The following is an 18,300-nucleotide window of genomic DNA, read 5'->3' on the forward strand; positions in this document are numbered from 1 at the left end:
ATACTGTATGGATTTCTACATGGGACATTTATCTATCTTCTGTATATTTATTTTAACATCTTTATATCAGTATGGATATTTATTTTATACTTTGTGTTATGTTCAATACTACTTTTTAAATTTGGTACTCAGATTGTTCTAGGATTGGCCATTGCTAGTACTTTCATTCAGCTACTGCATCCCTTTAGCAAACTCCCCTCATTGTTGTTTTTTTCCTTTTTGTTTTGTTTTCAGTGCTTCTTTAATTTTGATACTATCAGATGCTCCAAGCCTAACTCATATATTTTCTGTCTCAGTTTTAGAGTTAACCATTTCTCCAAGGAACCCTGGTTCCTTTTATTGGAGAATGGTATTAAAAACCATGATCTGAACCCTCAGTGTACATATATATTGGTTTTAGAAACCAAGACCTAGGAGTCCTTGTTGTCATTGCTTCTAAGCCCTCTCAGATGATAGAGTAGGAAATAGATATATGTGAACCAACCTGTGTAGATGTGCCTCATAGTTTCCTAAGGCTGTTGGACCAAAGTACCACAAACTGGATGGCTTAAAAAACAAATTTATTGTCTCTGTTCTGTAGGCTGTAAGTCCAAAATTAAGATTTCAGCAGGGCTATATTCCCTCTGAAGCCTATAGGGAAAATCCTTCCTGCCTTTTTTGGTTTCCGGTGTTTGCCAGCAATCCTAGGCATTCATTGGTTTTTGGATGTATCGCTCCAATCTCCAGTCCCAATCGCTTCCTTCATCTTCACTTGACTTTCCCCTGTATCTGTATTTCCAAATTTCCTCTTCTTGTAAGTACACCAGTCAGATTAGATTAGGATGCACCCCAACCCATTTTGCCCTCATCTTAACTAATCACATCTTCAAAGACCCTCTTACCAACTAAGTAAATTTTCACAGGACTGGGGCTTAGGACTTGACTTATATTTTTGTGGGACACAATTTAACTCTTAATGATATACATGTCTATAAATAAGTCTATATGTTACCATGGTATCTATTAAGCTAAACATAAGTTCATATCAATGTCTCTAAAATTACCATATAGATCATCCTAGCCTCCCACTCTGATAATGAGAAACCTGGCTCTCCTCATCCACCATCCATTTACCTAATTGTTCAATTCCAGTATACATGTATAGTTGTATTAGAATTGTTAATCTGAATGTCTGTGGGAAATAATCTTCTCATCTAGACTACAGTGCTATGTACAGTTTCTTTTGCCTTTATTCTTATGGATTCCACTCATTCCCAAAATTACTTAGGTCAGTATCTTTTTCCACATTCCCTTCAGTGAGATAGTTTTATATATTTGAAATACAGTTACACTGTTTTGTCACATTCTGCATTTCATCCTGGAAGTCCCCATCCTCCTAAAGGATTTCAAACATTTGCATACAGTAAGGTTCATGCTTTGACCTGTAAAAGTTCTGTGAGTTTTGATTAAATGCATAATGCCATGCATCCACTGTTACAGTATCATGCAGAATAGTTTCACTGCCCTAAATATCTTCTAATCCCCTATACTTCACCTATTCAACCCTGCTCCCCCTTCCTAAAACTCTGGAAGCCACTGTTCTTTTTACCATCTGCTTTTTTCTAGAATATCATTTACGTGGGATCATGCAGTATGTAGCCCTTTTTAGGCTTATTTCACATAGCAGATGCATTTGAGATATATCCATGTCTTTTCAAGGCTTGAAAACTAATTTTTAATTGCCGAGTAATTCTATTCTGTGGCTTAAAGAATGTTTATTCTAATTCACCTATTTGAGTTCATCTTGATATTCCAGTTTTTGTTAATAATGATAAAGCTACTATAAATATTTGTGTATAAGATTTGGGTGGACATAAATTTTCATTTTGGTTAGGTAAATACATGGGAGCACAATTGCTGTATTGTATGGTAAGACTGTAGCTTTGTAAGAAGCTGCTGAACTATCTTCTAGAGTGCTGGCACCATTTTAGCCTACCCACCAGCAATGCATGAGAGTTCCTGTTGTACTACATCCTTGCCAGTAATTGGTATTAACAGTTCTTTTTAGATTTTAGCCATTCTAATAGGTATGTAGTGGCATATTATCTAGTATTCTCTAGAGAAACAGAACCAAAAGGAGATATCTGTAATATGAGATTTATAGAAGTGTTTCACATGACTGTGGGGATGTAAAAGTCCAAACTATGTAGCGCAGGTCATGAGCTGGCAGCTCCAGTGAAGGGGTCCTCAACAAACTCTCAGAAGAGGCTGGCAGAAGCAGAAAGAGGAATTGTCTCTTCTGACTTCTTCTTAAAAACCTTCTGGTGATTAGATTACTCATCATTCATTGCAGAGGACACTCCCTTTAGCTGACTGCAGATGTAATCAGCAATGGATGCAGCCAGTGTGCTCATGATTTAAGTCCATGAAGTGTCCTCACAGCAACAGATAGGCCAGTGCTTGCTTGATCAGACAACTGGTCACCACCACCTGGCCAAGTTGACACATGACCCTAACCATCACAAGTGGTACCTTGTTTTAATTTTCAATTAGTTAATAAAAATTTGGTGGATCATCTTTTCATATGCTTATTTACCATCTTTGTATCTTCCTTTGTGAGGTATCTCTTCAGATCTTTAGCCTATTTTTTGTTAACTGGATTGTTTGTTTTCTTATTGTTGAGTTTTAAGATTTCTTAATATATTTTGGGTTCAAGTCCTTTGATATGTCTTTTGCAAGTATTTAGCCCCAGTCTGTGGCTTATGTTTCATTTTCTTAAAACAGTGTCTTTTTTTTTTAATGCAATTTTGTTGAGATAGAGTCACAGCATAGAAACCGTCCAAAATATATATGTTTTAGTTTGTTAGAGCTACCAGAGTGTAATATACCAGAAACAGAATTACTTTTAAAGGGGAATTTATTAAGTTGCAAGATTATAGTTGTAAGCCTATGAAAATGTCCAAACTAAAGCATCCAGAAAAAGATACATTGGTTCAAGAAGGCCAATGATGTTCAGGGTTTCTCTCTCAGGTGGAAAGGCACACGATGACATCTCTAGCTTTCTTTCTTTTTCATAAGGCTTCCCAGGGGGAGGTTTCCTTCTCCATCTCCAGAAATCTCTGGCTGTATGGGTCTGTTGGCTCTCAAGCTTTTTTCCAGAATGATTCCCTTTTAAAGGGCTCTAGTAAGCAGCCCCACCTTGAATGGGTATTGGAGACACATTTCCATGAAAACCATCTAATCAAAAGTTACCACCCACAATTGGGTGGGTCACATTTCCATAGAAACAATAAAAATATCCCACCCAACAATATTGAATGAAGATTAAAGGACATGGCTTTTTGGGGGTGCATAATAGCTTCAAACCAGCACAGAATGCAATCACTATTTCATCGTTTCACCACATGGTTATACATACATCCCCATGGTAAATTTTAGAACATTTTCATTATTCCAGATAAGAAAGAAAAGTAAAAGTAAAAAGAAAACCCTAATCCTCCCATAATCCTTAGTCCCCCCATATTATTGATCCATGCTGTCAATGTGTCACATTTCTTACTGTTGATAAGAGTATTAACATAGGTACATTTTTTCCCATATATTCCTCTCTTATTAACTCCTTATAATATGCTCTAATTCATGAAAGTTCTTTTTTGTATTTGTTCAGTTAATCATGGACATTGTCCACCACAAGATTCACTGTGTTACATGTTCCCATATTTTAACCTCCAACTTTCCTTCTGGTGAGACTCTAAACTTCCCCTTTCCACCACATTTACATACCATGCAGCACTGTTAGTTATTCAAACAATAATACACTGCATCACCTCTATCCCTTTACAAATATTTAAGTTCACCCTACTGTTAAACATTCTGTAAATATTAGGCAACCACTCCTCATTCTTTAGCCTCGTTCTACATCATGGTTACCTATATTCTGTATTTTATGTCTATGAATTTGTATATCATAATTTAGTTATGATCCATTTTGACTTAAGTATAGAGAAAGGTGTAAGATCTGTTCAGTTTTGTTGTTATTGTTTTGGTTTTGCATATGGATTCCTAATTATTTCATCATTCATTTGTTGAAAAGATTATCATTTCTCCATCAAATTCCCTTTGCTTTCTGGTTCACTATATTTTGTGAGTCTTTTCTGGGCTCTCTTTTCTGTTCCATTGATCAGTTTTGTTTTGTTTTTTTTTTTTCACTAATATCATGCTTTTTTTTTAAACAACTATCTTTAATCTTTATTTAGAGGCCCCTCCAAACTTGGGGTTCTGCCTTTTAAAGATGCTGCTTTACATTAATTTTCAGGTACACTCAATGCAGATTTGGGGACAAATAAAAAAGAGATTATGATGTGACATCCTTTACCCAATAAATTGGCTGAAAAAATGCATGTAAATTTAATAGTGGTAAATCAAAGTACCTTTTAAATTCAATCAGGAAGGCTGCCATTTAGAGGAATCCTAAAGTCTTTTATAACTAAAGTCCTCTTAAAATACATAAATAATGATTATCCTTTATATTTTGGTAAACACAGATTTTATTAATATCATGCTCTTGACTACTGTAGTTTTATAGGAAATCCTGAAATCAACTTATTATCAGACAGTGAGAATCCTCCAATGTTATTTTCTTCGATATTGTGTTGTCTATTCTAGTTCTTTTGCCTTTCCTATAAACTTTGGAACCAGTTTGTTCATATCTGCCAAGTACCTTGCTGGAATATTGCATTCTTACATTGACTCTGTAGCTCAGGTAGAAAAGAATGAACATCTTAACAGTATTGAATCTTTCAATCCATGAACATGGAATATCTCTCCATTTATGTATATCTTCTTTTACTTCTTTCAGTTTTTTTTATTTAAATTTTATTTACATATTTCATTGTAGTGCTATGACAAGAAAATGACATCTATATACACACATCAACAGTACAATGTAACTTTTCATTACACTACTGCTAGAATATTTAGATTTTTTCAGCAGAGTTTTGTAGTTTTCCTCATATACTTCCTGTACATATTTTATTAGAATTATGCCTAAAATTTCATTTTTTTTTTTGGTGTTATTGTAGGTGTGTTTTTTTCCTTGATCAAATTCCAGTTGTTCATTTCTGGTATATAGGAAAGCAGTTGACTTTCGTATATTAGCTTTGTGTCCTACAACCTTGCTATAAATGGTTATTAGTTTCAGGAGTTTCTTTTTAATCATTCCTTGGAATTTTCCAGGTAGATAATCATGTCTTCTGCAAATAAAGACATCTTTTTTTTTCCAATCTTGTACCTTTTATTTGTATTTATTACTAGCTAGAATTGCCAAGTACATAGCTGAAAAGGAATATTGAGAGAAGATATCCTTGCTTTGTTCCCAAGTATAGGGTGAAAATGTTTCATTTCCTGATCAAGTATAATGTTAGATGTAGGCTTTTTGAAGTTGTTCTATATAAAATTAAGAAAAGTCCCCTCTATTCTTAGTTTACTGAAATATTTTATCATAAATGGGTGTTGAATTTTGTCAAATGCCTTTTCTGCATCAATTGATATAATTGTATAATTTTTCTTCTTTAACCTGTTACTATGGTGGATTGCATTGGCTAATTTTCAGATGTTGAACCAACCTTGCATACTGAATTCAGTTTCCTTATATTTTGTTGAGGATTTTTGCTTCATTAGAGACATTGATGTATAGTTTTCCTTTCTCATAATGTCTTAATCTGAGTTTGGAAGCACCTCAGAATAAATTAGGAATGCTCCCTTGATTTCTGTTTACTGGAAGAGACTGTGAAGAGATGTTTTTTGTTTTGTTTTGTTTTTCCTTAAATACTTAGTAGAATTCACCAGTGAAACCGTCTGGACCTGGTACTTTTTTTTTTTTTTTTTGTATAGCTATAAATTATTGGTTCAAATTCTTTAATTGATACAGTTCTATTCAGATAATATATTTCTCTTTATGTTACTTTTGGTAGTTTTTGTATTTCAAGGAATTGATTTATTTCAACTAAGTTAAGATTTGTGGGCCTGGAATTGTTCATAGTATTCCTATATTATCCTTAAATGTGTGGGGGATCAGTGGTGACGTCCTCTCTTTCACTGGTACTGTGTAATGTGTATCTTCTCTCTTTTTTTCTTGATAAGGTTTATCAGGGTTTTTAATCATTTGAAAGAATCAGCTTTCGAGTACATTGATGTTTTTCTATTGTTTTCTTATTTTCAGTTTCACTGATTTCTGTCCTAATTTTTGTTTATTTTCCTCATAATTTTTTAAAGCTTGAATTGCTCCTTCTCTTGTTTTCAAAGGTGGATTCTTAGGGTATTGATTTAGATCTTTCTTCTTTTTTGGTCATTTAATTCTATAAACTTCCTTCTGAGCACAGATTTCACTGCATCCTACAGGGTTTTAATAAATTGTATTTTCATTTTCATTTAGTTCAAAATATTTTACATTTCTCTTGAGACAACTTCTTTGGCCCATGTGTATTTAGAAATGTGTTGTTTAATTTCCATATATGTGAGAATTTGCCAGTTAACTTTCTAATAATGACTTTTAGTTTAAATCTCTTATGGTTTGAGAAAATACATGGTATGATTTCAGTTCTTTTAATTTTATTGCAGTGTATTTATGGTGCAGAATGTGGCCTACTTGGTCAGTGTTCCCTGTGGCTTGAGAAGAATGTGTGTTCTGCTGTTGTTGGATGGAGTGTTGATGAAGATCAGGTTGATTGGTAGTACCATTCAGATGAACCTTACCGTTCTTCGTTTTCTGCCTGTCTGATCTCTCAGTTACGGAGGGAGTGGTGTCTTAAGTGAATATAGCTATTCCAGCTTACTTTTGATTATAGTTAGCATGGTGTAGCTTTCTCCATCTCTTTACTTTCGACTTGTCTGTGTGTTTATACTTACAGTGGGTTTTTTATAGACAACTATATTTAGGTCTTCTTTCTATATCCATTCTAAAAGTGTGTTTAGACCATTCCCTTTTAAAGTGATTATTACTATAGTTGGATCAATATCCAACAGTTATATTTTAAATCAGTTATAAGAATATGAAAAACTTTCATATATTCCTCCCCAGTATCTTTCTTTTCTTGTGTAGATCCAAGTTTCTAACATATTTCATTTTCTTCTCCCTGAAGAGCTTTTAGTATTTCCTGTGGGTAAGATCAGCAGGTAGTAAATTCTTTCATAGGTTGGGCTGAAATCTGATAATGATTGTCATAGAAAGACAAAAAAAAGTTTGTTTTGGAAGTAAAGATTTTAAATATAAATTCAGAACTGTACAGATAGATATTTTTATGTATAAAATTGTTGGGTTGTACAAATTTGTTGATTGTAATCCAATAGCCTTGATTCCTTTTTTTTTTTTTTACCTTTTTTTATTGTATAGTATAACATATGTACAAAGCAAAGAAATAAAAAACAATAGTTTTCAAAGCACTCTTCAACAAGTGGTTACAGGACAAATCCCAGAGTTTGTCATGGGCTACCATACGATCCTCTCATATTTTTCCTTCTAGCCGCTCCAGAATATAGGGGGCTAGAGGGCTTAAATACTTTATCATCACTTCGACTTGTTTTCCCTTCTTTTTCTGTGAACAATAACATATATGCAAAAAAGCTATAAATTTCAAGGCACAGCACCACAATTAGTTATAGAACATATTTCAAACTTTGACATGGGTTACAATTTCACAATTCTAGGGTTTTTTTGTTTTTGTTTTTTTTGTATGTGGGCAGGCACCAGGAATCAAACCCAGTTCTCCGACGTGGCTGGCAAGAACTCTGTCTGTTGAGCCATTGTGCCCTGCCCCACAGTTTTAGGTTTTTACTTCTAGCTGCTCTAAGATACTAGAGACTAAAAGAGATATCAATTTAATGATTCGGCATTCATATTCATTTGTTAAATCCTATCTTCTATGTATAATTCCACCATCACCTTTGATCTTTCCATACCTCTCTTTATGGTTGTTTAGGCTATGGCAATTCTAAATTTTTGATATTGGAAGGGTCTGTCACTAATATGGGGTAGGGAGATGGAACTGTCTGATGTTCTGGAGATGCTGGGTTCAGGGCTTATCTGAACCAGGGACCCATCTAGAGGTTGTAGGTTTCTGGTAAGTACGTGCCTGGAACCCTGGTGGAGTCTTATAAATTGTCCTCGGTGTTCTTTAGGATTGGTTGCAATGGTCCTGGTTGGGAGTTGGCAGGTTTTGATAGGTAACAAGGTCTAACTGAAGCTTGCATAAGCGCGACCTCCAGAGTAGCCTCTCAACTCGGTTTCTACTCTCTCTGCCACTGATACTTGATTAATTACACTTCTTTTCCCCCTTTTGGTCAGAATGTAATTGTTGATCCCACGATGCCAGGTCTGGATTCATCCCTGGGAGTCATCTCCTACATACCAGGGAGACTTTCACCCCTGGATGTCATGTCCCATGTAGTGGGAGGGCAATGATTTCACTTGCAGATTTGGGCTTAGAGAAACTGAGGGTACATCTGAGCAACAAAAGAGGTCCTCCAGAAGTAACTCTTAGGCATGCCTATAGGTAGTCTAAGCTTCTCCACTACCTACGTAAGCTTCACAAGAGTAAGCCTCATGATCAAGGGCATGGCCTATTGATTTGAGTGTCCCTAAAGTTTGACACAGTATCAGGGTATTCCCTTATGGTAAGGTTTAATAGTTCCATATTATTTCTCCCCTCCCTCAGGGGACTTTGCCGATACTTCTTGATTATCTGCTTGATATACTCTAGGATGTTTCCAGCCATTACAATAATCTATACAAGATTAAAGGACCTCTTTCTTATTCTTTGCTTCCTGTGTTTCAGTTGTTCAAATGAGCTATACCCATAGGTTGAATTAGATTATGCACTATAGAAAATTTCAGTTCCAGATCAAATAAACCTTTCTCCTTTGGTCTCAGAGAATATGTGTGACTCTAAAATATAGACACTGTCTTCCTTACTCCTATGTTCTGAACTACTTTAATCCCAACCTGTTTGGCTTCTTTCTTATTCCTAATTATCAGGTTATATGTATAAAACAGCCTCTCAGAATCCAGAAATAATAATCACCACTCCAGACTTAATGTGTCTGCTCTGAAAATTTACAATCCTGGCCTCTGTTTTCTTACAAATATTTTCTAAAGGTCACCATACCTTTGTTGTTTTTTTGTTTCTGGCCTCTTGTCGCACCAAATGTCCCACATGTTCATTCAGATCGTTGCATGCCTCACGACATGTTCCTTTTTGTAGCTGTACAGCCTTCGTTCATGAGTATACCCCATCATTTGCCATTCTACTTCTCCATCAGTTCATCTTCTGCCACCTGCATTCATCGGGCAACATGTAGAGGGCCCAAAGTCCACAGTCCATCAACATTCTCAATTTTAGTTCATTTCATTGTTCCCAAGAGACAGAAAACCAATAAACACACCATCACCAAATAGGAAGTCTAAACCTCCTCTTAACTCTTGTCCCTCACTCCATTATTCACCTCTGCTGTTGCTGTGGTAGTGCTGAAGGTTTCCTTTTGAACATAGTTCATAACATGCAATAGCAGTTTTCCCCCATACCCTGGACTTAAACACTCTATACAAGAATCATATCTTAGAAGTAATTCTTATAAGAACCCATTCATATTTCTAGTGTGAGTCAGTGGGACATGTAGATCTATACAACCCCTTTCAATCTTGTTCCTCTTCAATATGATAATATTACTTCTAGACCCACTAGAGAATCACCCTTGGTGCTATCTATTTCCCTTACACTGGAATTCAACCTCATTAGCTAACGGTTCACCCATCTCTAGCTTCTATGTATCTCTACGTCCCTTGTATTCTGTATTATAAGTCTCTGATTATACCTTTATGCTGGTCATAAAATTGGAATCATACAGTATCTGTCCTTTTGTGTCTGGCTAATTTCGTTTAGCATTATGTCCTCAAGGCTCATCCATCTCGTCGTGTGCTTCAGGACGTCAATTTACCTTATTGCTCCATAATATTTCATCATATGTATATACCGCATTTTGTTCATCCACTCATCTGTTGATGGGCATTTGGTTTGTTTCCATCTTTTGGTAATTGTGAATAATGCTGTTATGAACACCGGTGTGCAAATGTCCGTTGGTATCGTTGCTTTCATCTCTTCAATACCAAGTAGTGCTATTGCTGGGTCATAGGACAACTCAATATTTAGTTTCCTAAAGAACCGCCAGTCTTCCGTAGTGGCTGCACCATTGTACATTCCCACCAGCAGTGCATAAGTTTCCCAGTTTCTCTACATCCTCTCCAACATTTAGTTTCCTGATTGTTTAATGGCAGCCATTCCAAAGGTGTAACTTGGTATCTCATTTTAGTCTTGTTCTGCATTTCCCTTATAGCTAGTGAAAATGAGCATCTCTTCTGTACTTTTGAGCTACCTGGTTTGCTCTTCAGAAAAATGCCTATTCATATCTTTAGCCTATTTTATAATTGGATTGTTTTTCTTTTGTTGAGTTGTATGATTTCTTTTTATATACAAGAAATCAAACCTTTGTCTGATATGTGATTTCCAAATATTTTCTCCATTGAATTGGTTGCCTCTTCACCTTTTTGACAAAGTCTTTTGAGGTGCAGAAGCATTTGATTTTGAGGAATTCCCATTTATCTATTTTTTTCTTTTGTTGCTTGTGCTTTGGGTGTAAAGTTTAGGAAGCTACCTACTATTACTAGGTCTTGAAGATGTTTCCCTACATTTTCTTCTAGAAGCTTTATTGTGCTAGTTCTTATATTTAGGTGTTTGATCCACTTTGAGTTAATTTTTGTGTAATGTGTATGATAGGGGTCCTCTTTCATTCTCTTGGCTATTGATATCCAATTCTTCCATGTCCAATTAGTGACTGTTTTGTCACAGATCAGAGGATTTGGGGGCCTTGTCAAAAAGCAATTGACCATAGATTTGATGGCCTATTTCTTCACTCTCGATTCGATTCCATTGTTCAGCGATTCTGTCTTTGTGCCAGTACCATGCTGTTTCAACCACTGTGGCTTTATAATAGGAATTTCTTTTTATCCTCCCCAAAAGTGGTCCACTCTAATTCACACAGTTTCCTAAATTGGTCGGGTGTCAGCTTGACCTACCAGTCATCAGTAATAACTTTCTTAAAGTTGGGTATTATGCACTGCAGCAGTGTTTACTGACTTCTCCCTTATCGGTGGCGCCACCAATTAGGGAGAGGGCTTACAGACAGACAGCAAAGATTCCAGACAAGCAGTTTCTTCGATCTGGCCTGGCTCTTAGCAGGATTACAGGAATCAGAGGTTCTGAACCCAATCATGGCCTGGTACACAGCTCCTATGGCCCAGGACTGCTTTCACTCACACATTCACATGCATTCAACTGATACACCCTTCCCCCGAACTGGCCCTGAAGACTTCCATTTCACTTGGTCATCTGGGTGGAGACCAGGGTTACTTGGGCAGTCCTGGGAGGTGATTAGCCTCCCCTTCCACTCAGTCTCCCTAGCCCTTTATGAGTGGGCTGGAACTGATGCACCCTGGTGCTTACCAGTCAGACAGGCAGTGCTCCCAGGAACCTGGTTCCAAAAACTTTCCCAGATCTGTCACCACTCCAGCGGTGATGAGTGCCCCACCCAGAGAGGTTAGGGGTCCAAAAGATGGAGAAAGCTCCAGTGCCATTGGGTCTCCAGTCTAGGTGACACAACCGCCACGGGCAAGAGAGGTGAGAATATCACCTGCCTCTAGATGCTGGACAAGCCCCCAGAAATGTAGTATAAAACGAGGAATAAGGCTCTGCAAGAGTCTCCAGTAATGTTACCCGAAAACAGGACTGGAGCGCGTCACTGGGAAAAAGACTGCAAGCCTCCAGGAACATTACGTGGATACGGAACAGACTGGGATAGGGATTGAGGCTCCAAAGTTTCAGGAAGTAGGTTTTATTAGTCTGTGGCCTTTTGGCTCAGCTGAGTAGCCTCTGAAAGTCTGAATCTAGCCTTGATTCTTAAAGATGATTGAATAACTATAGATTTTTTAAGGTGTGAAAGTGTGAGTGTGAAAACCTATGACTGACACTTCCTTTATCCAGTGTAGGGACAGATGAGTAAGAAAAAAAATGACAAAAAAGAAAACAATAGGGGGGTATGGTGGTTATGGGATGTTTTGGGTGTTCTTTGTTAAACTTTTATTTTTATTTTTGTTCTTAGTTTAGGAGTAATGAAAATGTTCAAAAATCAATTATAATGATGAATACATAGCTTTGTGATGATACTGTGAACCATTGATTGTACACTTTAGATGATTATAGCTCAATAAAAAATCATTGAAGAAAAAAGTTTGTTTTAGAATGTAGGGATTTGAAATATAAATTCAGAACTATATATACAGAAATTTTTAAATATGTATCAGATAGCTTTGTTATACCAGTTTGTTGATTGTCTCACAGAGTTTTGCTTTAACTCTTCAAAAGTATAAGTTTTGCCTTTTTACATCTCACAGTATAATAAAAATTTTTTTCCAAAAACGTTGTTTACAAATAAATAAATAAATAAAACAGAGGAAATACTTAAAATTCTTTGGTGAAGCTATTAGATTTCCTTAGCCATGTGAGGTACCTATTTCTGTTTATGTCTATTATGTCTTCCCTGGTAGAATTACAAAATTTAAAATGCTATTTTAAGTTTTCAAGCTGAGTTACTCAAAGATAGCTAGTTACTTGACAAGGATATTTTTTAATTTTAGGCCATTTATTTCATCAACACCCTTCTATAACTTAAGTAATAGCAAACTATTTAAAGGATTTTGGCAAGGGAAAGTTAAGTGCTATTTTTAAGCATTGCCTTAAGAGATCTGAGTAAGAAATGCTATTTTGGCTTATTGGAATAATTATTCCATTGCTACTTGAATAAAACTCTGTTGGCAGTAAAGACTCTTTTCTCTTGTGAAACAAACTAGGTTTTGTCTTAGAAAGCTAGTTCTCATACACAATAATCATATGTATTTTGGAAAAGGAGGAAAGAAAAATAATATTTATTGACTGTAACTATTGTGTTTAGTACCTTACGGAAATGATTCCATGTAAGCTTTACAGTAAAGCAGTGAAGAACGATTTTACAGAGAGAGAGCTGTAAAATTCAGGGATGTTTAAGAGCCTTTCATCTGAAGTTACCTACCATACAGGCATATTTGTACAGGTTAGATGGGTAAATGCATATTCTTTCTTCTCTTTCATTGAAGAATATTTTAAATGTGATAGCTTTGCATTTGTATTTATGTTTTAAATATAAATATTTAAGTATAGGCAAAGCAATGATCCAGCAATGTGTTATGTTTAAGTGGTTCTTGGTAAATTATGTAAGAATCTAAATTTTTCCGCCATTGCAATTATTTGAGTAATTGAGAAATACCGTTAGTCTACATAACTTATAATTGATTGGTATATATCCTTATATATCTGATAAATATTAAATAACAATGGTGTAATTCCTTGATCACATCTATTTAGATAATATTTGTCATTAGATGATCTTGTGTGTGTGTGTGTGTGTGTATACACACACATGTATATATGTATTTCTTTGTTTGTTTTTGGCGTGGTCAGGCTCTGGTAACTGAACCGGGGTCTCTGGCATGGCAGGCAAGAACTCTGCCACTGAGCCTCTGTTGCGCCGCCCTGTATATTTTTTCAGATGAAATTTGATTAGGTATCTTCAGAAAGCATTTCTTGTCATACTCTAATTATCATTGATATTGTGTGCTATCAGTGGAGTCCCAGTTTCTGAGAGTTTTCTAATTTAAAATAGACACACCACTATGGATAAACCTGTGACGGACACTGTACTAAGAGCCAAGTTCCAGCTCCAGTCTTTTTTATTGTGGGATGTTGAACATCGTTCATGTCTTGGGACTGCATCTTAAACTCAGTTTTCCTTCCCTTTGGCCTACTTTCTTAAGTTGAAATGAGAAGCAAATGAGATGCTCTGAAAATGCTTTGAAATTCTAAACATACAAATACAGTGATTCTTGCCTTTTAGTTGGGGATCTCATAGCAAATTTTGCATTGAAGTTTTGAGGAATCATGCCTCTTCCAAGTCCCATCCATAGACTGTAAGGTAGGAATTTTAGCTACAGGCTAAGGAAAAAGAGCAGAACTATGAATAATTTAAAATGTTAGCAATTCATAAGATGTTTATAATTCATTTCAAATTTTATTTCCATTCTGGGAATTTCCAGGATTATAAATACCAGCACATGATAGGATATATGAATATATATATTTGGGGAACTTGCCATATTTTTCTAAGAATAAAATATGTTTAACAACTTTGAACTGGACTAGTTGTTATTGTTGTTATTTAGTAGTTTTAATGTTCTCAATTTTTTGCCTGTTTATCTAAGCACTCTTTCCTTAAGATTGAACCCTTTAGAATATATTCAGTACTCTTTGCATTCTGCCATTGGCAGAATTCTCAGTACAATGTGCCTTTCTGCTCCTTACCTATGGTGAGTCACATCATATGCTACTGTTGCAGTTGAGCTAGAGGGCATAAGTATATGCCTGTAGCCAAATATGGAATTCACTCAAAATTCTCAAAGACAAGCATGTTTAAAATGCTAGTTCTTCTTATAGTCTTAAAAATCATTAGGCAGATGTTCAGTGAAGGAAAGCCCAGCCTTACAAGTAGTCTTTCATTTCTTGAAAAATGGCATGCTGACTTATGTGGTTTTGTAGATGAATTAAAAATTAATCTTCATGTTATGCCTGCTTTTTGCCGATTAAAAAGCAAATTGCCTTTTATCTAAATTCTCCATATCCATAATACCCTCCCAGCTTTTCTCGTTTCTTTTGTAAGATATCCTGTTTTTGTGTCTGAAATTAGCTAATTGCTGGCACAGTTAGTAGTGGTTGAAAAGGGCTGATGATGCTTTCTGAAAGCTTAGTATAATTGATTGGGTTTATAATCTAAACCACGGTATTTTTGGTTTTACAAGTTTTATTTTTTAACTGTAGCTCCAGCAAGAGAGATATTTTACATTGATTCAGTACACACACATCCTTACATACCCTTGTCCCCATTGTTTCATAAAACAGTAGCTACCCTTGTTATATGTTGTGTATTCTATTTCATTATTTTAAATGTTCATCATGATTCATCAGATGAATTAACATGACCTACCACAGGGTTCCAAACTATAGTTTGGAAAACAGTGGTTTAAATTGGAAAATGAGTTGTCTTTAGTTACATAATTTTCACTGTCCTTTTATGACTTATAGGATATATTGGGATATCATTTAATTTAATTTTAATTTTTTCAATCTGTAACATAAAGTAAATTCTTGGGCAGGTACCCAGAGTGTAATTCTTCATCCAGGAAAAAAAAAATTAAATAGTTAAAAATGGAAAACTTTTGAAGTTTTTAATTATTATTATTTTAATTGGTTCGCGTTGGATATTTTGAGTTTGGGGTGAAATTCTGTTATTTCATTCTTTTTACATATTCTTAATTATCAAGCAACATATTTACAGTGAGATTTGTGATCCTTTTGCTTGTTTAACTTGATATGATTAATGATACACTTGGAAGCTTCTTGCTCATTTTGATTAATGTTTTAGATTTTATACAAATTATGCAGAAGAAGTAGAAATGTAAATACTTTGAGTGCTGTGATTCATAATTGTCATTCAGAGAGACTTAGAATTATCTTTACTGCTTTACCTCTTCTTTAAAGAAGCAGAAAAAATATTTTAGACAGAGTTTTCTATTTTCTAAGACTGTTTATATAGTCTTACATACATGCTTGACCTGGTCACGAAAATAACATTTTGACTGTTCTTCTATTAACATCTTGCTACAGAATTAGAAGTGTTTATCACCCACCCAGCCAAGATGAACATGGTGAAGAGGATCATGGGGAGGCCGAGGCAGGAGGAGTGCAGCCCCCAAGACAACGCGTTAGGACTGATGCACCTCCGCCGTCTCTTCACTGAGCTGTGCCACCCTCCCCGGCACATGACTCAGAAGGAACAAGAAGAGAAACTATACATGATGCTGCCAGTATTTAACAGGGTAAGTCTAGATTGCCAATCACAGGCCTTCCAGGCTAGATGACACTATAGGAATCTTTTCTTTAATTACCTTTTTATTGTGAAATGTAACATATATACAAAAAAAAAGCCCAATAAATTTCAAAGTACATTTTAACTAGCAGTTATAGAACAGATTTCAAAGTTTGGTTTGGATTATAGTTCCACAATTTCAGGTTTTTCCTTTTTAGGTGCTTCAAGACACTAGACACTAAAAGAAATATCAATATAATGATTCAGCAATTATAATCCTTTGTTAAATCCTATCTTATCTCTTACAATTCCTCCTTCTCCCAATCTTTAGGGGTGTTTGGGCTATGTCCATTCTAACTTTTCCATGTTGGGAAGGGCTGTTGGTAATATGGGTTAGGGAGATGGAACTAATTGATGTTCTTGAAGAGACTGGCCCCTCTGGGTTTCAGGACTTATCTGGCCTAGGAACCATCTGGTGGCTGTAGGTTTCTGGAAAGTAATCTTAGTGCGTGAAACTTTAGTAGAATCTCAGATAAGAGCTATAGGTGTTCCTTAGTGTTAAAAGGAATAATGTTGGTTGAGGTTTGGCAAACCATGGTAATTTGCAATATCTAGCTGAAGCTTGCATAAAGGTAGCCTCCAGAATAGCCTCTCAACTCTTTGAACTCTTTTAGCCACTGATAACTTGCATTGTTACATTTCTTTCCCTCCTTTTGGTCAGGAAGGCATTGTCAGTCACAAAGCTCATCCCTGGGAGTCATATCCCATGTTCCATGCATATCTTTAAAACATGCTTTGCAGAAGATATGTAACAAATATACTATGTGCTAATAAGTCAACAAGCCATATGTACTCATCTGGGCTTATGATTCCCATTAAGCTTTTTTTAAATATTTTTATTGGAAAATCTTCACACACATGCAGTCCATACATGGTATATAATAAGTGGCTCATAGTATCATCCATATAGTTGTGTATTCATCACCATGATCATTTTTAGAATATTTGTATCACCACAGAAAAAGAAATAAAAAGAAAAACTGATACATCCCATACCACTTACCCCTCCCTCTCATTGACCACTAGTATTTCAGTCTACCCAATTTATTTTACCCTTTATTCTCCCAGTTATTTATTTGTTTATTTTTTCATTTTTTTATTCATCTGTCCATACCCTAGATATGGGTATGTCTCTTTCCTTCCCCTTTGTCTCTTTCTTATCTCTCTTCCTCCCCTGTCTCTCTCCTTCCCCAATACTTTCTTCCTTTTTCCTGTTTTTTCCTCCTTTATGCCTTCTCTGCATCTCTCTCTCCCTCCCTTTGCTTGTTTTGGCCTTTCTCCCCATATGTCTGTCTCTTTCTCTCTGTCTCTCTATGCCTCTGTCTCTCTCTTTCCTGCTATTGCTGACTCTGTTTCTCTGTTTCTCTCTCCCACTGTCTCTCTCTCTCTTCTCTTTCTCTCTCCACCCCCCTGTTCTCAGTTTTTCTCTCCCCCTCTGACTCTTCCTCTCTCCCTTCCTCCCTGTCTACATCCTTTTCTTTTTCCCCTTCTCTGTTTGCACACCACCCCCACTTCTGCCTTGCTGTCTTCCTCAGTGTCGCTTACTCCCTTACGTTATACTCTGTCTGTTAGACTGTCTTTCTGTGTGAAAGTTTCTGGGCTCTTGTTGTTCTCCCTATTATTTTGAAATTTCACTGATGCTTCCTGATAGGCCTTTATAATCAGAAAAATTATACCCTTCGGTTATGGGAATTTTTTTTTTTAATTTTTAAAGTATATTTATTGATTGTTTAAAATTGTGATAAAATATACATAACACAAAATCTATTTATCATTTTTAAGTCTTTGCTCCATTTTGAGTTATTTTGTAGTGTGATGAGAGGCACGAATCCTGAATAATTCTTTTGCATGTACATTTCAGGTTGTCCCAGTACCATTTGTTGGAGAATCTATTCTTTCCCCATTGAATAGCCTTGGTATTCTTGTAGAAATAAACTGGCCATAGATATGTGGATTTTATTCTGAACTCTTAATTCTGTTCTTTGGTCTATGTGTCTATCCTTATTCCAGTACCACACTGTTTTAATTACTTGTATCTTTGAGTAAAATTTGAAATCCAGAAGTGTGATTTCTCAGACTTCCTTTCATTTACAATATTGTTTTTGATGTTAGTGACCCTTTGCAATTCCATATGAATTTGAGGATTAGATTTTTTTTGTTGTTTTTTTTTTTCTGAAAAAGTTTGCTGGAATTTTCATAGGA

At 35.7% G+C, this 18,300-nt stretch overlaps 1 protein-coding gene across 8 annotated transcripts in view; it reads left to right on the forward strand.

Annotated features, from left to right (window-relative positions):
• WDFY3 (WD repeat and FYVE domain containing 3) overlaps window positions 1–18,300 on the forward strand; it is a 348,587-nt gene that overhangs the window by 134,695 nt on the left and 195,592 nt on the right. For 7 of the 8 annotated variants that reach the window (XM_077142948.1, XM_077142947.1, XM_077142952.1 and 4 more), the window contains one exon: window positions 15,837–16,048. In XM_077142948.1, coding sequence (XP_076999063.1) covers window positions 15,869–16,048 — 180 coding nt within the window. In that variant the 5' untranslated portion in view covers window positions 15,837–15,868. Of the gene's footprint in view, window positions 1–13,684; window positions 14,092–15,836; window positions 16,049–18,300 lie in introns of those variants that run through there. The other variant, XM_077142949.1, reaches the window with a different exon arrangement.

The sequence above is a fragment of the Tamandua tetradactyla genome, chromosome 24 (assembly GCF_023851605.1).
Source record: "Tamandua tetradactyla isolate mTamTet1 chromosome 24, mTamTet1.pri, whole genome shotgun sequence".
NCBI lineage: Eukaryota > Metazoa > Chordata > Mammalia > Pilosa > Myrmecophagidae > Tamandua > Tamandua tetradactyla.